General features: G+C 38.8%; 1 protein-coding gene across 19 annotated transcripts in view; it reads right to left on the reverse strand.

Moving 5' to 3' along the window:
- Positions 1-24401, reverse strand: part of fnbp1b (formin binding protein 1b) — a 53593-nt gene that overhangs the window by 28061 nt on the left and 1131 nt on the right. For 4 of the 19 annotated variants that reach the window (XM_084935662.1, XM_084935668.1, XM_084935665.1 and 1 more), the window contains exons 1-4: positions 9964-10350; positions 8302-8417; positions 4514-4570; positions 4026-4173 (exon numbers count right to left, since the gene is read on the reverse strand). In XM_084935662.1, the coding sequence (XP_084791788.1) occupies positions 4026-4173; positions 4514-4570; positions 8302-8417; positions 9964-10014 (372 nt within the window). In that variant the 5' untranslated portion in view covers positions 10015-10350. Of the gene's footprint in view, positions 1-4025; positions 4174-4513; positions 4571-8301; positions 8418-9963; positions 10352-16428; positions 16854-24401 lie in introns of those variants that run through there. The other 15 variants (XM_084935670.1, XM_084935672.1, XM_084935660.1 and 12 more) reach the window with 9 other exon arrangements.

The raw sequence follows: 24401 nt of genomic DNA on the forward strand, positions 1-24401 counted from the left end.
AGTGAATGTGAAGCCTCTCCACACAACACAAGCTCACAGACCGTATGACATCACTGTTACTATGGAGAATTCGTTCAACCAAATATTTACCTCTATAACCACATTTATAAAAAAGAAATCTGCACATCATCTGGTTTTTAAAAAAAACATAAATATCTATGGAGATAAACAAACTGCGATAAACAGCTCCATCAGGTTTACAAGATCTGCTGGAGGATGAAGATTTACTGACTACAGGGACAAATGGGGCAGTTTTACTTTCAAACACAATAAAAAGAGCCATCAGCCACCTGGGACGGCACATATACAGCGATCAGAGCAGATGCTCTGCCGTACTGGTTTCTCAGTGTTTAAATTAACAGACCCTAGTGATACAAATATCCCTCGGAGCCCATTCAGAACTCAATGAGCATGTCATCTTTTTTCCATTCATGCTAATCAATAACAGCATGTGACTGCAGTGACATTTGAGAGCAGTTCAGTGACCTCAAGCCATTTCCATTACCAGAACAAGTGAGAGAAAAAGGCCTAAAAGATTCTTGACCCAGAATTCATCCTTTTGCTGCATTCATATTTAACCTCCTAGGACCTGGCGTCCACATATGTGAACATCACATTTTGGGTTGTCTAGACCAAAATACTAAATTTTGCTCTACAAGGGCCTGATATCCACTTACGAGGACATTATACTGCTACTGTTCTATCAAATTTTAAAATGAATGTCCTCATATGTGGATCTCATTTCTCTCAGAAACAAAAATCTGGTAAAAAATAAAATAAAATCTGGTAATTCTTTGTTTTTACATTCATCAGGTCCCAATCAGCCCAAATAGCAAAGAGAAATTAAAAATGCATGACATGAAAGAGTTCGGGTCTTAGGAGGTTAAAGTTTAATAAAAGTGGGATTAGATAATATGAGATCAAAGATCAAAGTTGAATATTCACTTAATAATGGAAAGTAGAATGCTTTTTCATGACTGTGACACATCCTTCATAAATAAAGGAATTCCTCATGCTGCGACACAGACTCTCTAATGCCATCCAGGTACCATAGCACTTGACAAAGATACGAGGCATCTAAGGACAGAGATTTGGGTTTTCACAACCATGATCCTTACATGCCTCTTTTTACTGGCATCCTTTTCCAGGCTGAGCTGAGTGTGATGTGCACTCACAAGCTGCCTTATCCACTGTAAAAATCTGTATTCTCTGACACGTAAAAGAGAAAACCTCTTTACTGCTTAGCATGTGCATCTTTAAGCTCACTTGAGTCAAGATGTGCACATGCACATCTGTGCATATGATATATTACTCATTCATTGACTTGACTTGGGTCATAGGAATGTGAACCTGCAGCCTCATACAGCTGTCAGCATGCATATAATCATTAGGTACTGGAAATAGCCACAAGTTGTGTGGAGTTCTAGAGACGACAGAGATGATTAAACCCTATGAAAGCTCCACTGGGACGTTTCTCCTCATGTCGAATCCATTAAGCAACAGTTCAAACCTAGTGGTACTGCAGCTTTTGTTTATACTGAAGTCATTCTGGATTGATATATGCATGCAGAGACTACTGGAAGATCCAACGATCAATTCTCCCTCTCACCTTCCTATTTGCTTTTCCACTCAACACAAGAAGGCATTTGAGGACAGCCCAGAGTGATGCACTGTTTTTACCATGATTTCTCTTTCTTGCCTGCCTCAACGAGAACAACAAGGATGATATTTTCTGGCACAAAAGCACCTAATGTCTATTGCTTTTCCACTAAATGCAATGCATTTTTTTCTGGGCTTTGCAGCTAAATGAGCTAGTGTCTTTCTTTTTTTTAATTTTCTACCTCGCTGAATATGTCACATACTTATATAAAAAAGGGAACCTATGATGAGTTATAGGAAGTCTTGCACAGTCTAAGGGTCTTCGGCAGTCTTCATTAGAGAGGCCAGTTAAGCCTTGTGGTCAGAGACCTGGTAAGGACAGCAGTATGCTGACTGAACACCTTATTATGATTCCTCAGCACAAACAGTCCAGTGAGACTTAAAGAGTCTTCATCCCATATTAACCCTGCCCCCTCTTCAACATTTCATATTACACTTTAAGGCATTAAGCAATGCAAAAACAAGAAAGTATGTTGTCATAACTGTGAAATATTTAAAATATTTCTTACTGTGCTTACAACAGCTTTAGTCCAGCATATAAAATGTGATTCTACCTTTGTAAAAACACCTAGATTTGCTATGTTAAACCTTTTAGGAGAACATTGCTGGCCACCTCTTATGCCACCCCGAGCTGAGTTTAGCAAGCGATTCACTCAAGAAGACAGCAAAGGGGAAGTGTAGAAAGTTACAAAACAAGTCCATATGAGAACTTAATGAGGATTTTTTTTTCATTTCCGGGTTTGTAATGTGGCTTTTACCTGCGCAGTAAGCTTCCTATAAACCCTGGAGGGGCCAGCTTCAGCCTCTAATCCCACTGTCTGGGTCTGCCTACACGGCTTTGTCTAACACAAACAAAATGCTGCAGAGGGGACACTGAGTAGTGCTTAGAAATAAGGGAAAAAACTGACAAGTGGATGATAGGAAGCTGGGGGCTTTACAAACAACACCCAATATATCACTTTCTCTGGTAGTGCTATGTTTTTCTGTAGCTGGAAATTTGCTTTTGTGAGCAGGCTTTTCAACACTTAAAATAAGCCAAAGTCACACCCCAGTACTCAGGAGTTGTATGAATGTGCTTTTGAATCTCAATGCAAAATCATTTAAATGACTGAAAGCTTAACAGGTTAAATTTACTCCACAAGGACACTGTACAAAACATGAGAAACCCAATGAATTTAGATGAAATGATCCTCTGTACAGAACAAGCTATCTGATCTGGACAGGGGATATAGCATAGCCATAAAACTTGTTTTATGGCTATGCTATGAAGGGGAACCCCCAGTACTAGCTAACTGAAGAAATACTGCTTTAGGCTTCTTTAGTTAAGACACATGACTAAAGAAAAGAATGGGTAAAAATGATGAGAAAGGATCAAAAAGGGACAAACAGATATATTTAAGAATTAAATAAAGTAGAAAAAGAGGAACCGTGCAGAGAGATGAGAAGGAACAGTGGGGTCAAAGTGACATTCTGCAGCCTGCGAGCAGCAGGAGTCTCTCTAATCAACCTTTACAACAAGAGACAAATCTGAAGTCTGTATGTGATCTTTGCTGTATTAAGCAGGCTAAACCAAAGTAAAAAATGAATTGGGCTGTGTGATTTCTCTTTGCAAATATGGGAAATTCCCATTTTTTTCTGTAGCATCTCCATCTAAAACTTAGCTTAAAATTCATTATGATCACTAATGATGTGGTCCATAGACTAAATGTAGGAGCCTTGATGTCTGTGCCTGTGCGAATGAAAACGCAATCTAAAAAAAGGTCACTGAGCCTTTGAGCAGCACTCTGGTTTTGGGTTTCCACTCCAGTTCCCCCAGCAGGACTTCCAAGACAAAAGAGCTCATGAAAGATTTTCAGAACACTTTCCCAGGTGGCTAGGTCTCATCCTCTCTCTCGCTTTCTGCTCTTCCACCACCTGTATGGATTTGATTTCTATGCATCACACAATGCAAGTGCACCACTCTTTCTAATCACTTTATAATGGTAATGATAAAAGTGATTTAAATGTTTAAGAATAGCATGTGGTGTACCGATATTTAGTTGGTTTAAAAGAAGGAATAAGTGTGTAATGACAGAGAGACGAAGACTGTGTTCCATAAAAAGGACTCACTCAGTCACGTTTTGCTCTTCTGGTGAGCCTTTGGGTGTATCTATATTTACTCTGGGATGACCTCGGTTCATGGAGAACAGAACATGCAAAGGGGAAGCACTGTTAAAAAGCCCATTGTGTCTGTTTTCCTTAAACATATCCTATTGTCTGAAGTCAAAGTTAGTTTTTTATGGCATAGGAACAGAGGAATAGAAGAAACAGAAATCAAATACCGAGAAAAAGAAAATAACCAAAGATCCGATATCAAAAGCTCTCACCGATTTTCTCTCAGTCTTGAGTTCTTGTAGGTAGCGCGCAAGTTCGGTGATGATAAGAGATGTCAGGTTCTCAGAAATAACTTCGTGTTGACCTGCGTAATCATTTAACTCGTTCAGTGTTGTTAGGAAGGCTCGACAGAAGGTGTACCTAGTGGGCCACAGGAAATGAAGTCAGAGGAAAGACATGGCTACCAAAAACATGGCTCATTTTTGAAAGAAAACGACCTCTGTGAGAACAAGTAAAAGGAATAGTTAAATGTTTTTAAATACAGAGATAATGAGAGGATACCACTCTCATATCTGCCAATTATATACAAGACTACAGCAAAAACATAACAAATCCCCATTTAAATGATGCTTTATGACTTTATATATTTCTATTAAATGTTTCCAGTGATTTCTACTCATTAAAAAATTGCTGGCTCTTCTCTCCACCTCAAAATTTCACAGCATTCCTTTTACCTCGTATGCAGCATCATTTAACTTACTTGCTCTCTTCTTCTTCTTTGGAGTTCTTCTTGGGCTGATATTTCTTTGATAGATTCCTGTAAAGAAAAAGATTCCAGTCAGATATTCCTTACTGGAACTCTTACAAAGAGCCCTATCTTCAGACCAGTAGTGCACCCCTGCCATTATATTTCCCTGACACTGCCCTTATGGACCTGCCAAAGGATCATTCAAGTACACCATTCAATTCAGCAGAGTGCTTTCTGCTCCTGCTGCTACGGTCTCTCTCTTCATGTCATAAATCATTGCCCTTAAGGAGCATGCATGCAGAGCCAGTCACCAGAATAAAGCTGTTCTAAAGCAGCCATTACCCTTGTTTTGACTCTGGCTGTATGTTAGCAGTATGTGACTAGAGCAGGGCCGAGAGGGGGAGGGAAAATGAGACATATAGTGAACAGGGATGTGTAAAGATGAAATAAAACATGGTTGTAACTATAGATGCATGGTTAGTTTTGTGTGTGGAACACAAATAACAACCTTTAATGTCATTACAGCAGCATTTATCACTGTCTTTCATGCAGCCCAGCAACGTGATGCATTGCAGGCTACAGTACATCATGTCACTCGTTTCATAAAGACACTGTGCCAGACTCATCATCAGCCAACTGGGACTCTGTCACCAAATCATAATAACATACTCAATGTTCTGAAAGATTTGAGCACACTGTGTGCTTGCACCTTTAGGACCCTTTGTCTAATTTAGAGGAACTGTTGTCGAATTAAAAATGAATATCCAAGCTGTGGACTAACAAAAAAAAGACATACCAAAAGGAAAAAGCCACAAATTTGTTAACTGATACAGAAAAAAAACATGAAAAAGAGAAAGTGAAATTTTCCAGTCTAATGTCATGAACCTTTGGTGGCATTATTGTCCAAATTATTACACCATGTCAATGTAAACTGATGCAAAGAGCTGATTACAGTCATTGGTGACTGTGTTTGATCTGGGATTCCAGCAGTTTGTTCAGTGATGGGACCTAAATGCCTCAGCTTGCACAAGAGCTTGCTTAATTCATGCCGAAATAAATAATAAATGTATTAAGAAAGATATAATGTGGGTCTGCATGAACTCCATCCAGCTCTCTCATACCCACATCCCCCACACGACTTTCCAGTGGTGTTTGCACTGTTGCTAGGCAGATCTATGTGCCTATCTCTCTCTCCTTTTCACCCAACCTCTAATTATAGCCCTAGCTCCCACTCACTCATTCATTCACTCACAGCCAGAAGCCACGTGTCAGACTGTATGTGTCCCACTCAACTCAGCAACATATTTAGCAAATGTGTTGAAACTAGGGTAACAACTAGCTTTAAATGAGGATGGTTAAATGGGGTTTGGGGCAACTTTAGAGGATATGTCTCCATATTTTTCTGTACAGTTACTGAGGCAAAATCTCTGAAGCAGTTGATAACATTTTCTCCCTCTACCAGTGTGTTTTCAGCAAGATTTTATTCCCACTTTGATTTGGATTACTCCAGACTGGACTCTAGGGGAGAGGAGGGTGGGGCATTAATGCACTGCCCCTGCAATGACTACACTGAAGCATTGTGCATGTTTACACCAATTCAGGGAAAGAGGATTATTCATGGATTAGTGCAGTGTGGTTGGTATGGTGATGAAATGGTGTAAAGTAGATTTATAGCCATACATGGCATTCAGTTCTTTAGAAAAGCAAAGTGTTGCATATGTTTCACATAGCATTTGTTGCAACTGTATTAAAACTGTGGCCTCACTTATTGATGATTCCTCCCCCATAATTGGCCCATTTCTGCAGGCTTATTGATCTGACAAACATTTTCTCTCTTAATCCTTTGGCCTAGAGGAATATAAAATGTGAGTCTTTGTTCACCCAGATATAACATCTGGGTGAACAAAGAATTATTTGAATTAGTTTTTTTTTTAATTAAAAAACTGATTCATATGCAACCCAGCAAGTTAAACCATAACTATAAACTTGCACAAGGTTAAGCAATGTCTTTAAATACACCTGTGCATTTCCTGTTGTGACTTGTCAAGTTGTCTACTGTGATGAAAGACGTTACCTCTGAGCCTGAAAATCTGCCCAACAACACAGCTGAGAGAAAGGAGGACTAGATCAAAGGATTAGTTCCATTAGTTTATTAGATTTAAGAGCTCTGCATTTTTTTTTTAGCATGAGTGTGCCCAATAGATTATACCTGATGTCACAAATCAAGTTGATTACAGAGGGTAATTAGTCCTGAGGTATGGCCAAGTAGCACCACAACAAAGAACCAGTGTGTTGAAAACAATAGAAAACTCAATGAGTCGCAAAACCTCTGTCTTAATGTCCTAACTATCTCATTTTAGCTTTTCTGTCAAGCATGTCGATATGCACATATATCTGTGTGTGTATGTGTATGCTAGATAACAGTAAGCCCTGAAAACATTCGGACCATCTGGAGAGCCTCCAGGTCAATAAACCTACTATAGCTAGATGAGCGGAACACACAGTGACAGTTGCTAGTAACTAACAGAATTATTGGATATCTATATTTGTTTACATACAAGCCCACCTTAGGTCCACCTTATTTTACTAATGCGGTGCTTTAATTTAACTAATTTTATTTAAGTGAGGCAATGTATTTTACATGCAATTAAAATGATCCAGACAATAAAAGAGGACCTTAAATACTTAAAGTTCAACATTATTATTTAGCAGATTTGCAGAAAGAAAAGAACAGAACAAAATTAATAGTTAGGAAAACTATATGCACCAATTAAAAAAACACCTCTGTTTGCATGTGTCCGTATTTAGGTCTGAAAAGTTAGTGAATACAGAGATATGTAGGTAATGCATGCATATAAACACAGACAGATAGTCCTATTATCTCAAGCTGACTTAATTATCAAGAAACAGGCATGGCAAGGTCTGCATACAGGATCACAGGGCGTGTTACAGAGGCCTTCATTGTGAATACTGGAATGGTAGTGGCTAGATTCTGTGAAACTGGGGGTTGGGGGTCAATACTTAAAGCATTAGCCATATTGCCTGGCCTCTTTAAATAGGAGGATTGTGGATTTGGGGGGTATCTCCCACTGTGCATGGATGCAAGAGGTCTTGTGAAGCGCATCCTGTCAATGCAGGACCGAATACACTCCCACTACTTCCCCTGAAAAAAATAAGTGACTGCAGAAAAACACAGTGGAGGGGGCAGGACCAACACTTGTGATTGGAGGGGGGAAAAAATCTGGGTCAGACCTGGGGTTGATAATGCTGATACCTAGTAATCTCTATGGAAACACAAGCTTCACCCCCTTCCCCCACAACCTGACTTCCTCTTGCCTGAAACTGAAGCTAGCAACACAATCAGACAGCATGCAGGAGAGAGTGCAAAGCAGCAGACAGACTCTTCACAGACAAAAAGGATGGAGGGGAATAGACAACCTCTTCCGCTTGCATGTTTGGTTCTGCAGTTACATAAGGTAATTCTGATTCCTTGCAGTCAAACAACAACACTGCTGTGAAAATAAGAGAATTTCTTGATAACTTGTATTCCAATGCACGGTTTCCCACATGGGATTGTTCATTTAGTCTCCTCTTCCTATGGGAGGCCAGAGGTCAAGGTCAGCTTCAAAATGTGGTGTTTAAGATTCAGTCTCAAGGGCACTTCGGTAGGTCAAATCCTGCTGTAGTGTCTGTTTCTGTGTGTGTCTTTTTTATCTATGTCATCAAGAGGAAAACATTCACCATTATTACAACTGCTTCTGCAACCCACAATATGATTCTGAGTAAACTTAAATACTCACCTAATCTGTTTTGCATAGTTGGTTTCAATTTCTGATCTCTCCTTGACAAATTTGGTGTACTTTTCCACAAACTCGATCCCCCACTGTGTATGCTTTTCCAAGTTGTCAAACTGATCCTGCAGAAAAGAAGAAGATGGTGATTACATCATTCAAGAAGGAAAATAAAGCACTCTGTAATGCCACTTACACTGTAATAAGAAAGTTAAGCATTACAAACGAGTCAATCAGTTCAATGACGGCACTGCAAGGGACCTACTGTCGATCTTTTGCTCACTTACTCTGGCCCACTTGCATTTTTACCAAAGACCTTTGCAGTTGAGCACTGCTCATACTAATCATTAAGTTTATTAAAATTTAACTTCTGTTTGTAGACTACTGCTCATCTGGCTTCCCACAGGCCACGCATTGGTTTATTCTCAGTAATTGAACTCAAACAATCTAAATTGTGATTTAAACTCTTCAAAGGACGTGTTTCCTGGAATAAGCCTGCAACTGTCCTCCTGACACCGAGTCATTTTCCAGCAAGTTTCCCCTTGCTACTCTTAATTTAATTTCAAATTGTGGTCTGTCACAGAGAAAAAGTAGAGCTCATAGTAAAAACAGGCAGCAGCAGCAGCAGCAATCCTCACTACTGATAACCAAACACAGCTGCTCAGACTGAACTCATTCTTCATGATTCGTTCATGACTTGTGAGGAAAAAATGAGCCTTTAGTTGGCTGAGGTCACGTCTTGAAATTCATCACTTCAAAAAAGAAAAGCCTTCATCTGGAATATCGATTTACATACGTGCAAAGTTTCACTAACAATCGTGTGCTTAATTCCAAGAGAATTACAAAATAATTCCAAAGGTGAACAACAAAGAAGACACGGACAACCTTAGTGCGGCTCCAACAATCTCCCATCCTCTCTTCTAACATGTCGGTAGTCTTCCTGAGTGCAGATAATTGCTCTTAAGCACAGTGCAAAAAGTTCTTTCTAATTCTCAACGCAAACCATGCAGGGCACTTTAGAACATCCTCCACAAAGAGCGCTTTCTTACCCTAGACACAGGAAGTGGTTGTGGTGATGAAAAGTTTAAGAGGTGTAGTGTAGCCTATGAGAAGGTGTGTTAAACTGGCTTATTTGTTAGAAGTGCAAAATATTCAAACACTTCAGGAAAATATATTTCTAGCTTTACTGAAGCCACAAAATGTTGTCTAGAGGGTGATCAAAATTTCTTGCACACCTTTGAACAAGCCTTCACACAATTAACTGCTACTCAAGCAAAAACAATGTGAGAAGGGTGGGGGTGAGGGGTAGCGGTGCACTCTGCATTGTTAGTCAGTTTCAATGAGCAATCACTCCTCATCAACGAGCCACTCAGCAGAAGATCAAATCAACAGATTTACACATTTTTACTGAAATTAAACTCTGCCTCATCAATCCTAAAGTCTATACTTTCAGACACCCATCCACTGCTTGTTGTTATCGCCCAAGCACATGCTCACTCTGAGACGCCATGTTCCAATTAAAGCAATTAACAATATTTACTTCATGATGAAAATTATTACAGACATCCAGCATTCAGGCCACGAAACAGAAAACAATAAGCACACGTAGCTGCACCCACATCATGCACACAAAACCCTCCTCTCCTCCTCTGCACACATAACTCAGATTACCCTTTTTTGTAGGGGCACCATCTTATCCACTGTGTCTCGTCGTGGAATCATTCAAAAATATCCAAATCCAGAAAATGTCCATCCGATGTCCTCCAAATTAGAGCACCAAAAAGCTGTGGTTAATTTGGAGAGGGCATCCACAAGACCATGCTCTAGATATCCACAGTTAAAGGGGTAACGTCATGGGGAACAATGAACCGCCACTTCTACACAATAACAACAGAAACTGGCCAGTTCAAGCAAGTAATTCCTGATTATCCAGAAACAGCAAGAATGTGAAAGACCAGGGGAGGAACTCGCGCAGCAGTGGCTCACTCAAGTGCACGCTCTGAATCTGAAGCTATGGCTGCCCACAGCATTCAGGCTTAATGCTCCATCAGCCGTAAGGTGGAATAAGTGGGATGAGAGAGGACAGTGAGAGAGAGCGGAAAAACAGAGGGAGGGGGCATGAAAAGAATGGAAATGGCAGAAGAGGCGGGATTATATGCGAGGGGATTAAAATTACAAGAGGGACTAGCCCACGTTGCTGGGGTCTTGTAAACATTGTCACCTTGTTCACTTTACCATTTATCTAATTTAAAAAAATAAAAAAATAAATAAAAAAATGGATCCATGATAATGATGAGTCATTCTGAGATCACGAATCAAGAGACACTTCCTGAAGTAAAATGGAAAAGCCATCAACCAAGCAATTTGCAGGCTACAAGAGAAAAAGTGTATTAATAAATTATGAATTAGAAGAGAGTGCGATCAAAGAAAGAAATGCATTATGTGAAAGTAAGACACAAGCATATACTCATACTTTATCATTAGGTCACACCACATTTTCAATCCTGTATTGTATTGCCATGATCTCAACAACAGGAGCATCTCAAGCTGATTTTATTGATAAACTGGAGTTACTGACTTCCCAAAGGTATCAGGTGGGGCAGACTTGACCTTTCTGCTGGGAGGTTTTGACCCCACATATTTCAAAGTAAGTACCTCTACTTGACAGGCATCAAATAAAAGGTCAGGTATTTTGAAGGCTCTATTTATATGAATGTAGACTCAGGCATAACTTTCATTTCAATGGATAGAGGAACATAAAACGTGCATATATAGAACTGCTCAATTAAAAACTTTAAAACTTCCACTATGCATGTGCACAGATTCACAAGTTGACGGCTCAAACCACAGTGTCAGCGTGATGAGCAGAGATGCTAATCCCATGAGACCATTGAAGACGCTGATTCAATTTAAAGAACTAGTAAGCCACAAAAAAGTTTTTAAAGCATACGCTTATGCTACATTATGAATGTGTTTATTATTAAGGGAGAAAAACATCCAAACCTATATAGCCCTGTGTGAAAAAGTGTGACATTAGACCTTTTGTTTACATTTGTGTTATCTTATTTAATTTGTTTGATGATCTAAAACATTTAATTGTGACAAACATACAAAGAATAGTAAACCAGTATGGAGCAAAGACTTTTTCACAACACTGTTTATTACAATAACAAGAAATAGGCCTGTCACTGCACAGCTGAAGCTGAAGCTCAACATGACTGACTTATGTATCTTGCTGCTGGCTCTTTTTGGGCAAGGTCTCCACATGTCTGATTTAGGAATCACAAAATAGATGTGATCCAACAGATTAAAATTGCTCACCGTCTCTGATTAAATGTCATGCTACTTGCCAAAAAACCGACACCAGTCAACTAAGCCAATATTAGCCAATATAATACATACATTTGCTCTGCAGAATTGTGAAAACGTAACTAGTTTTTGACACGGAACACACTAAATGAATGACTGCCAAAATTCAATCAAGTGTAATTAGTTGTAGCCCTAAAAAACACGAGAAAAATTCAAGTAGAAATACGGAATATGATAACAAAAGTGGTTTGAATACAAACAAAACCTCTAACAGACATTAAATTTGAAACAATCCATTCCATTAATCCTCCTACTGCCCCTTGTACTAATAACTTATGACAACCATCCTTTCATCTGCTGCCTCGGACACCTGACTTTATTGCTATCAAAGCCAATATGCTGGAATCCCTTCAGGAGATGACCCAGGTCCACTGCACTTATTTTTTCAGGATACCGTCCCAGTCAGTGAGCCACATGTACTAGTGTGGTCGTATGTAAAAGAAAATAAATATAACTGTGTGACTAAATGTTTTTTATTATTCAGGAAATGGAAAACAGATTCAAACTGAGAACAAAGGGAACATTAGCACTTACTAAATTTACGTAGGTGGTCCATGGGCTGTAAGAAAACTAATGCATATCTGTATAAGGGTCAGCCTCATAAACTCTAGTTATTCTTGAGCGTTTTAGGAAGATTACAGTGCAGGTATCAGACTGCCACTTAATCTGAACTAATACATACTATTGAACAACAACTTTTGCAATCCCACAAATAATAAAGGCCCAGGCCATTGCCTTGCTCCCCATTTAAAGACAGGCTTTCTCAACACATCAACTCATCTGAGGCAAAGATGAGCCAGTTTCACTGGAATGGTTACAAATTCCTGTTGGATTAAATTCACAGAAATATTTTACTTTGTAAACAATATATGATATTATGTGGTTGGAACTTCTCCCTCTATGCAAAATCTAATGAAAAAAAGGGCACAAGTTATATATGAACAGTGACTAGTATTTAAAAAAAACAAAAAAAAAACCCACCAACATTCAGGCCCTTAAAATATCACTCCAAAGTCTCTGATCATAGCAGAGCTTTTGAAAACCAGTGTAATTAAATCAAACCTCACGAAGACCTCAGGCTAAATTTCACAATTGCTATGAATTTAGTGGTATTCAAAGTCAAAACTAATCTTTTAACCCAATCTGGGTCTCAGTAGCTTTAAAATAAAAATTTCCAGGCCATTTCATTGCTTCCATGATGTATACCTTACACTTCTTCCTTCAACTGAAAGAAGGGGCTTCTTTTCTTATCGTAACAACATTAGCAATAAGAGCTATTTGAAGGGATTTGGAGTAATCCATTCAGGGTTTTTTTTGTTATCTTTGATGTTACGCGTTTTTGGATGCAACAGTGGCCTAATCTATGAAGATTTTATTATCTATCCTATGGGAAACAATAAAATAGTCTTATCCTAATAATCAGTTCCTAACCACTGAATGATTTTGAATAACAAATGCACCTTTTAAGCAGTATATATTTCTTTAACTGTCAAAAGAAATGTAGTAAAATCATATACAAATAGTATTGAAGCAGAAAAATTATTTTCTGGCCTACTGTCTGTTCTCCTTTCTTCAGCAGCAGACAGTAGAGAGTAGCAGCACGCTTACATTCAGATATTTAGTAAGCTTAGAATCAACAATTAAAATAATTAGCCTAAAATAAAAATTATGTTTAAAGAACAAGGCATCAGATCAATCATCTTTAGCACCCTGCTCCCCAGGTTTTGTTAACCTCTTAAGCCCCAACGCACCCCTGATACGGGGGCAAAAGGCAGGAGATCAGTTAGGCTTGGGGCTTAAGAGGTTAAAGATTGAGATATTTGCTTTTGATTACTACCAAAGCTGCTAAGCTAAATGTGAGTATTTAGGACAGCCCTAGACTTTTCACTTCATGAAGGAATGCGGGGAGCACCAAAGGGGAACCATTTAGCATAGTTATCTCTCCTTTTGTACAGCCAGGATAATGAGATCATGGAAAAAGCACCTGAAACAGGCCCTGTGTTACATCAGCAAACTTCTGGGCACACTTCTTATATTACTGGACTCATACCAACCCTGAAGAGGTCAGTTTGCTGCTCTGCTGATCACAGTAAAAATCAATATGCCATTAAAGCACAAGAATAAAGAAAAGGGGCGAGGGGGGGCTATTTCACTTGTCAACTCAGAGGAAAGAACATGAAAAGGAATAACAGACTAATAACTTTAAAAAATGAAAGTATGAATTATGTTTGGCTTTGTTTTGTTAGTAAAGAGTTTGTATAATGTGCTTCATTTATTTCTCTCTGCAACGTAGTCAATTCTACAGTAAATGAAAAATAAATTAAAAATAACAATAAGTCCCCACTGGGAAATGTTTTACTGAAATTATTTTGATGCATCGCTTTTAATTTTTTTTTATTTATGCAATTGCAAAATTCCAATTAAGCCTTTAATCGGATTTCAACTTTAAACATAGGAGGTCTAACCACCCACTGAAAGGCTTTGAATGAAAAGAAAGAACAGAAAGTGATGAGGTCACACGAGCACAGAGGGTAACCCGGAGAGGTCGAGGAGACAGATGCTCACCTAGAGAGGGAGCAGTGCAAAAGTCCATGGATGCTTTTGCCTTTATTTTGAAGGGTCAATGCGTTGACTGAAGAGCAAGAACAGCAGGCCTGTGCTGTCAAAGGAGGAGCTCTTTCTTTTCGACTTGTCTAGACTTTTGCTGGTGGAAGCGAATCATGCAAGGTATATAATGACGGGGATTCCTACACAGACCACTGACTGTCTGAGTTGCAGAGGTTTTTGTTTTGTTTCACACCAAACTAGTGTTATGGGTATCAGAACAGCTTTAAACTCTAATCACGGGAAATATGAGCAAGCTATTTTGAGTCTCATTAGCTGACAAACCCTGTCCCGAATGAGAAGAGTGAGGAAGAATCTGCTTTCACTGAGAACTGGTCATTAAGCTGTGAGGGTCACACCAAAGAAAGAAAAAAAAACAAATAGCCCAATTGTTCTACCAAATGTAGCCTCAACTTTAAAAAAAACAAAGTTGCACAAAATGTCCTGGTCTGGTTTATTAAGTGATTATTCAGAACGTTACATACAGCTTTTTACTGACCAGACAAAAGCACCACCCTCAGAGATGGAGTGAAAACTGATGTCCCCCTGAGTGGGTCAATGCAGTGTTTTCTTGTGCCTCCTCACGACAGTGGGCGTTCAGCTGCAAGAACAAATATTTGGTGGAGATGCCAAACCCTCTCTCTGACACACATCAGGCTTTGTCCAATAAAGTGGGGTGGAACAATGCTTCCATAGCTCGGTATGACCCCCTAGTCCAGGAGGAGAAATTGGTCACGATTGATTTAAACTAAAGAGCTACATCTTTAAATCCACGGTGTTTTCACAACTGTGGTAAACAAATTCCCCCCAAACCAAATGGCTTAATTAGTAAAATTACTGAGTTTACTTTTAGTCAGCTGAAAACTACCTGACACCAGGTCACAGATGTGTTGCTTCATTTTGTTAAAATAAGCAGTCAAGTGTAAATTTTGCATTAGTTTGCATACTACAGCTCAAAACAAAATTATTTTCATCTGCAGCACGAGCTGTAGTTACTCGTCACTCGTCTCCAACTATGAACAAAATCATTATCAAACACCATCTAAAAGCGGGTCTGTGTTAGGATGTTACACTAACTTTAATGTTAAATGTTTAAGGCTTTGAGTGTGAAATTATGATGATTACTTCAAAGTAGGTTTGGTCTAATAATAGTTTTGTAAATGGTACACGTATTCAATCACAGCTCCACCAGCTGCAGCGTGGAGTAGCAACATATGTTCATTCAAAAGAATGAACATATGTTCATATTTAAATAGCACAAAATTCAGTGAGTTACAAAAGTCAATAAGTAGCCTACCTGCAAACTTACGGGCAATGGCAACTTTAAAGAAAGAAAGTACACCCAGAGGCATCATAACTTGGGTTAAAAGGACTTATAATGGTGTACGCACTAAATTTACCTATGTCCTCATAATGAATTAAAGCTAAAAAAAGACTAGCAGGTAGAACACTCTTCAAATACAGTGCCCCCCTGCCTCAGCCTTACCAACAACAACAAAACTGATGATGATATGAAAACAATTTTTATTATCACTTTTTAGGATCAGCTATCAACTGTCTCATGTTAGGTAATATGAAAATAACTGTGAAAGTACAAGGCACACGTGTCCAGGGCAAATGCACACATGTGCAGCAACCATACACGCAAAACTTCCTGTAAAATATGAACAGCTGTTTGAGGCGGTGGATGACCTTAAGTAAAACAACTCTTGTTTGCATGCCATGCAGGTATTTATAGAAATAACTCCTCTGATGATCTGAAAATTTAAGAATGGAAGTTGATTCATGCACATGTGTATAATGCACTCTTGCTTTAAGCTATAGTTTTTTTTTACTGTGCTAGCTTGTTATTTACTTCTGTCTTGTAACACTGGTAAGAAGTATGAGCTCTCATAGGTTTGCTCCTTTAATAAGAAGAGCTTCTTGTGGCATTTATGTAACAGGACATTTCTGCATGTCAGTTGTTAGTCATAGCCAACTCAAGAAGGAAAGTTTGGACATCAAATGGAAAGTTCTGCTGCAGCTCGGCGTCTCTTCTTTCACTCAGACAGTATATCAGAACCCTTTATGACTGTTACCCATACCTTTGACTAATCCTGCTGTTTGTCTGAACTAAACGAATCACTGTGCAAATATGACTGAAGTCAGAAATACTTGACTTACAGCACTGGTCGTTTTCATCTGCAGTAGCACCTGTAGATACTCGTCACTAGGGCTCAGCGGTGGCTCTTCTTTCTGTTCCTCTTTTTGTGTAATCACAGAAAGAGCACTGTCCAGAAAAACAAAAAACTCACTTCTTCTCCGCAACATGGTCACTGTTTTCATGAAGCAACAGGAGAGGAAAATAAGTCGCAAATTAATCCGTCTCACTGGGATAAAATAGTAAAGAAAAACCTGTCCTGGAATAATAATTGAGTGCTGATAGTTTGAAGATCCAGAATACAGTGGTGCAAAGACTCTTGATAATACCTAATACGCAAACATTTTCATTTCACAGGGGCCAGTGTAAACTCCAAGAATGCACCAATAATAAGAAGCATAATGAGAAGGAACTAGCACAGAACTTGATTAAACCATGAAGTCATTAATCTGATTACTACACCCCCTTCTACCTTTACTACCCAATAGGCTGCTTTGTGGCTAATCCTGCAAACACACATTAGCCATTGTTCCTGCTGAGCTGTTTTTCTTCTTTTTGGAGGATAAAGCTCTTTAATTCTTTATATAACATGGTCTGTGGAATGAAGGAAACTTTGAACTTTGGAAAATGCCCAATTTGAATGAACTGTAATGAATTTATATTTTAGTCTGTCAGTTGATAATCATCTCTCATTTCTTCAAGCTGAATGTTATCTACATTTAACTGTGATAGATTCCCTGTCCATAAGCTTCATAAGATTATATAAATGGATCACTAAAGCAAGAGGTGTACTGACTGTCCATTACATATAGGCTGATCTATACTTTACCTAAATCTGGCACTCTAATTTGCAAACAACTTGCAATTGAATCAACCTATAACAGCATTTTCTGATATTAGCTTATTGCAGATATATGCTATTATAGCACATAGGAAAGATCCTCTGTGAACTCGTTACCTGAACTACTGTTTTAAAGATTTCAGCGTTAATTACTATTGCTACTTTTTGTTTTGTTTTATTTTTTAACAGCTAAATTATGAGAGGAGTGCTAAGTGCTAATGGCAGTGCTAAGTTATCACCAGTTTGACCAGCTCAAGGCATCCATAGCTAAGGGTGTATTACACAAACACAATCCCTCTCGTCATTGCTAAAATAGAAAAAATACAACTAGAATTTCATCCCCTATAAATAAATAAGCTATGAAAAGACTTCTTGCAGTGTCTGTCGGTCTAGTGTCAGATAATGTAAAATAATGAGCTTAAAAAAGCTCCAACATGCACCAAAACAGTCTCAGCACCCACCTTGCATTAAAAGCAACCATGTCTCAAACATAAATAACTTTTAAGTGTGAAGACACTTTAAATGAGAGTGGTAACTGCACAGCTGCAGATTGCTCATCTTTGGAACCAGCCTCAATTGGCCATTTAAGGAAATGCTCCTTTGGCACTTGGACATTGGCTTCATTTTTACAAGCCCAGAGGTTGCTGCTTGGTAAATAAATACAGACACATGCCAAAGCAGTGAGTTAATACTGACTTCAGGTTCTAAATGACACCCCTGCTCAGCTGTCCCTAATAGTATAGATGCCGGGTTTCAAGGCAGTCATGCTACATGTTGCCATGACATGCCCGATTTAAATACTTTCCACTGGATAACATACTAACAACATGTTCCTTTGCAGTGGCTCAAACTATACTGTCTGAGATCACTGCACATCTTTGTCAACAAGTCTTAAAATCAAATTATGGCTGCCATGGGACTTGTGTAATTTAAAAAAAATAACACAAACAAACTGCACTACCTTATAATTAAGTCTGCTGGCAAACATTGTGGTTGTAAATGAGAGACTAGATTAAACATGTTTGCATCTTATGTATTTTACACTTTGACCCAACTGTCTTGCTAGAGACTTTCTTCAGAAGTGACAGGGAACATTTATTGCAAATGCTTCCAACTCACTCCAGCTTAGCTTCAGATAACAAGGGTCAAACCACTTTCTTTAAGGTGAAGGCGCACATCAGCAAGAAGTCATTTATACTTGAGTGGCATAACACAATTTAAAAGTGAAGTCATACAACTACTGCTAGCGCAGTCAGAAGCAGTGTTGCTAATACAACAGAGAGCGCTGTTTTTCACTAGTGTACTTGTTTTTTTTTTTGTTTTTCACTAGTGTACTTGTTAAACCAACACAGCTGAACAAAAGCCAGTAATCTGCTAACAGGCCACACAAACTGTGGGACCATAACTGGATTTTATAAATCCATTCATTTCTCTCTCTTTTACGCTCATGTTATTGTATGTGTACTACTTCTCCACAAGGTAAAGGCCTTAGGGAACATGGAGTACTTTCACTTATCTAAATGAGCTGAGATATGTGCTACAGTTTCCCAGGCAATCTCTAAATTATGTGGCAGTCGTTTTGCTCCACCCTAACATGCCTCATCTCAGGATATGAGTAAAAATGCCTCTTTTTAGGGGCTGCCTGACAAGACAGGCAGATTACTCATCATGGAGGCGCTTACACAAAAAAAACACGTTGACAATTCTAAGTTCTATGCAGTATTTTCTATTTTAATGTACAGTATATGGAGGGCAACACCTATTCAGGGAGAAATGTGAGGGACATAGCTGTTACTGAATGGGAATCAGGGTTAAAGATTTAAATGGCATTTACTGTTAAAGGACAGAGAGTACTACAATCAGTGCTCTCTGTCCTCTCCGTCTGGCATCATTAACTATTAATTATTAATGTAAGTGCACACAATTTACCTTCCACCTTATTCAAAATACCAGTCTAGCTGAGACAAAATAGGTTTAATGCAGAATCCTGCAAAAGCAGAATCCATTACAACACTGTAGTTTTCCAAGGAAGCCTCAAAAAAGCTCACACAGTCACTTATTAACCATAAAATATGAAGTCAGTTCTTCTTCTTCTTCTAACTGTAAAGGAAGGAATATCACAGATATAATCAAAACTGAAGGGACTGAGGCTGATGAACCAATGCCTGTTTAAGAAGTTGGTGCATCCCCCCCAAAAAACTACAACACATAAATGCTGTATTGACATGGTCAAAGCAAACAAACAGTATTTTAAAGCTGTTTCCAAATGAGTGAACATGAAAAGAGCGTAAGAGACAAGAGCTACTGAGCAATATTAAAGAAAGGTATGAGTGGGCTAGAGTAATTGGTAGAAATGGAGTCCCGCAGTTAAAAAAGTGGGAGACAAACGTGTAGTAACTGGATGTCTGCATGGTCCAGTTTTTATTACCACTAAATCATTTGACATGAATAAAGTCTTGAAGTAACTGATAATATGGTCTGACCACATCTTGAATAAAAATGAACAGATTTCCAGAAGGCAAAGTATCAGGAAGTGCATTCACAACAACCACTAAACTCGTGTTTTCAGCACGTTCTCACACACACACACCCTGATGCTTCCTAGATGGTTATATGTAACATCTGTGCTATCACATACAGTTTGTCTTTGGGGATAACCAAAATGTAAAAGCCGCAAAAATAACAAACAATAAATGCACTACAAGTCACACTTACAGTATGCAGTACAATATAACAGCAATTAGGATAATACAGACAGCTACAAGGTTCAGGTGACAACATGTCAACTTGGAGTGACTGCAGTTCAACAGCTGTATATTTGCCACTGTCACAGCAATGATTAGAGTCTGACTTTACAAATAACAAAAGAGGTGGTGACTAAAGATTAGAGGTTACAGTTACACTCTGTGGTGGGAGGAAATGAGTCACATTTCCATGGACAACATGACAAAACAGCCTAAACCGCTCCCATTGTGGAGGAAGTCACGTGTCATCTGAAAAGCACCAAATTTTCACATTTAAGAAACCAGCAAATGGGAATCAAATCCAATTCTACTTTAAATGGTCTAGCTAATTTTAAAAAATGCTGTGAGACAATTCTGTATGAATACCACTTTCTTCTGCTCTTCACTCCTTAAGAGCCTTTAGAACAAATCCAGATTCATTCATCTTTGTTTTAGCATCACAAGAGCTTAAAGAAGGAGGAGAAGAGGAAATGGACTGGAAGTGGTATCACTGAGTCAGCAGGTGGGTGGTGACGGGTACAAGATTTAATGGTGAGAGCAATGGTAGTTGTAGTCTGCCAAGGGTTTCAGGCTCTGACCCCCACTGACTCCAACACACTGATAGAAAGAAACAAGCTAGCTCAGGTTTCAGTCCTGGAAGTGCCCTGAATATCAAGAGAACACCAGGAGGGATGAGGCTAGACCCCAGGGGAGCTTGAATCAAGATGAAATGGAACAGCAGAAGACACTGGGGAAATATCTGCCTAACACTAGACTCGAAAAACACCACCAGGAAAAGAGCCCTGAATACTTCACTGCTGCAAATGCAAGACTAAAACCATCAGGTGTTGACTTAAAATTTCCAATTAAAAATATAAGAGAAAGCAAGCAAGTTTACAAATCCTCTCCAAAATGTACAACTTTCCCTTTTGATGGCCAATACACAGATCCATGTCTTGGGTGAAACTGGCAATACAATACAATGCACGATCAAAGAAACTGGGAAAGTGCACTTCACTTCTGTGGGATATTGTGTCCTCATTCATAAATCCAGTGATGCTTCTGTAAAGCTCAACTCACCTTAAGCTGCTGCTCTCTGAGTAGAGTTTCAGCCTTGTCCATGTTGCCTCATCAATTAGTTATGTCACAGGAAAAGACACTTTTACATCCTACAGGCAGTGCAGACTTAGTGGACTCCAACATAACTGTGAGAAAAGCAGCTTCTGTCCAGTTCCCAAATTATCCACACGAGAGAAGTGAAACATTCAAGGTGTGTCATAATGGAAAGCTCTATAGTCACATTGTAAAGCCAGAAGGTGAGGTTAACTTCTTTTTTCAGTTTTCACAGCTATGCAACTTTGGTTTTTGAGAATATTATGTGCATCTTCTTCTTTCATTGATCTTCATATAGTAGCACCTCTGCAGCTTAAAGCACCAGCTCTACACTGTGCATCTGAGCAACATCTCAGAGGAAATGCTGCGGTCTTGCTTTCTTCAATACTTCAATCTGACTTGATTTAGATTTTTTTTTTTTTAATTAAAGGCGACAAGACCTCTATAGTTAGGAACAAAATTTTAATTTTTTTCTGACACCAGGTCCACATTGAAACAGTCACAAGTTAGACCACATTTGACTTCCTTCTTGTTTTGTTCCATTCGGTCACATTTGTACATAATGCTTATTCCCTTTTGTGCATGCATGTGATTCTAATTGTTTTACTCAATTCTCTGCTTTCACAAAAAGAAAGCCAGTTATTTCCTAACAATCTTGCAAAGACTCTGATGCCAACTTACTTTTTATAGCATTTTGTCAGAATGTAATGACGTTTAATATCCTGGTTAGGTTGTATTGTCAGTGGCAAATGCTGCTTAGAAAAAATGTTGCAAACCACAGCAAGGCTCTTCTGACACACTGTTTCTGTAACACTGAGCATCTAACTGGTACTGTGACAAGGACATGAGTGTGATGGCATGCCAGTAAACATTCTCAAAACCTTTCTTTAAGAACACAGTGAATGCTATTATCGGTGCTGTGATGTTGCACCAAAGGTATTCAACATTTTGGAGTTGACTGGTTGGTGCTTTACTCATTGTGAGTAATGCAGTTCAAACAATAAAGACCCACCACAAGTCAAGTTCATTTATTTACCCTGTTAGTCTGTCTAACGCTCACATTTGCAAGCCACAAAAGTAATTTGATACAGTTCTGCTAACACTTTATTCTCTATTGTGATAAAGTTTCAGTTATACTCTACTGTCTCCACAAAGCAGCAAAGGGAGAAATATCGCCATAAGATCTGTTTGCACTACCTCACTATGTGGCTAAGAGTTTAGAAACTGTGCTCTACTTTTACTTCACTTCCTGAAATATCATACACTTTCCTGTTCAAAGCGAGAAACAACAGGATGAGCTTGTTGAAAAAGTTCAGTGCATGTCGTGACTCAACCTTCATCTGTCACGCTGCATGCTCCTTTTAAGGCTAATGTCCAGTACTTTGTGTTGTGCCAGGCTAATAACTACAGCTGCAATGATTAAGCAATGGATGGTTTACGCAAGCAGAATTTTTGATATTCATCCATTCATGTTCAGCTATGCTGTTCTCTCTAGATTTATAGCAAATGGATAGCATTGCATTAAGTGAGTGCAACATTACACTCGAGCCTCGTGACAGCTAATGCTCATATTACACTGGCAGAAACCGTGCACTCATCTTAAAACAGTTATTATGATAACCATTTTATTGTGAAAACTTTTCTGCCTATAGCTCTTCAAATGTGAGGGATGTCTACTTATATTTGTTTAATAAACATCTAAGTAACTGGATTGTACATAATAAAGATCGTGCATAGATGCAGGGCACAACTAAATGTACATGCAATCTAACCAACAACATACTGGTTAGTTACATCCTTGTTCTACTTAAAAGTGTGGGTGCTGCTACAATAGCATAGCTGAGGTTGCTGGGTTGGGACGACAGCTAAATTAGCTGTGTGCATTGTCCACCTGCAGAGCACTGCTCAAATCAGCCTGCATCCCTATGGCATGTTGAAGAATCAAGTGTCTGGACTCTATTCAGCCTGCTAAGAAAAAAAGCAAGCATCTGGTTGTAATACATTATTCTCTGCAAAAAGCCAGACTACGTTTAAAAACTTGTAAATGCTTTCCAGACCAAAAGGTACACATGAAAGTCTGTAAAGTACCTCAAGGGTATGTTGGCTATGCATGACTACCTAGGCAATAGCATTTGTCGGCCAAGCATTGTGGTACAAAAGTGAAAATACACAGAGAGCACAGAAAAACTGCAAAAAAAATGTGGAGTGCCATTGGTTTTCTTTGTGAACTTTGGACCAGGTAAATTACTGGAGAATTCAGTGAGTGGCTCCCCCTCCTTTTTTTCTGAAATGAAAAAACATCCCTACGTTAACTATCTCCAGACCCCTTGATGTCTACTAGAAGAAAAAAAAATCAAACTTATAACATTGACTTTAGACTGCTGTGTGTGTCAGGGAAATCCTAGAGAGACTGTAATGTGATGTATTGCACACAGGTAAAAACCAAGCAAATAAATTTCTCAAGCTGAACACCTCATATTAAAAGAAGCTGTGTTTGCTATAAATATTTGCATGAAAAACGGTGCAACGTGAGTTTATGTAAATACACTCTGACCCTCCTGGCGGGTTCAAATCTATACTCTTGGCTTCATGCATGTCTGTGCCAAAGCACAAACTAGCACATGTGCTATATTTAAAACGTGCAATTAATTGTGAAACAGCCAACAAGCAAGCACCTCTGGGGGGAGAAGAATCACTCTTTCACACTTGCAACAACTACCTATTATCTAGTCATAAAAAAAAGAGTGGTGCTGTAATCTTCATTACTGCTTTGCTTTTTCCTTTTTCTTTACAGGGTTGCCTTACAAGTGTGAGCATGTGTCTGAATACAAATTAGGAAATGCCAGCTAGCTTGATGAGGGCTACTTCCAGGTTGTAAGAAGTTCAACACTGCCTGAAAGTCAATTTCAAAGAGGAATAGGCTTAAAAGTGACATCATGGTAGAGGAATTTATTGTATCACTGGGCTTCTACTTTGTCTTCTGCTGCTGCTCATAAAGGTCTTGGTGACTCCAGGAACCATATTATTGTCTTTTCAGCCAGGCCTATGTAGTATGCGGTTTCTTTTTTTTTCACAGCAACTATCTTGACATGAAATAAGAGGTGTTACTAATCACATTAATTACACCTCTGATCCTTCGCTAATGTGATTAGCAACACCTGCGTTAACCTGCTATTTCGAAATAGCTACTATGGCAAAACTTTTTACTTCAAAATCTATCTGAAATCTCTCTGTAGATGCAAATACTTTTTAGAGAATGCAAATAACTACACAGCTGGGGGGCTTAAAAGTAGCGACTGTAATAAATCCATAAGTAGTG

Source organism: Perissodus microlepis, chromosome 7 (assembly GCF_051167445.1).
Source record: "Perissodus microlepis isolate ML-2025 ecotype Zambia chromosome 7, ASM5116744v1, whole genome shotgun sequence".
NCBI classification, from domain to species: domain Eukaryota; kingdom Metazoa; phylum Chordata; class Actinopteri; order Cichliformes; family Cichlidae; genus Perissodus; species Perissodus microlepis.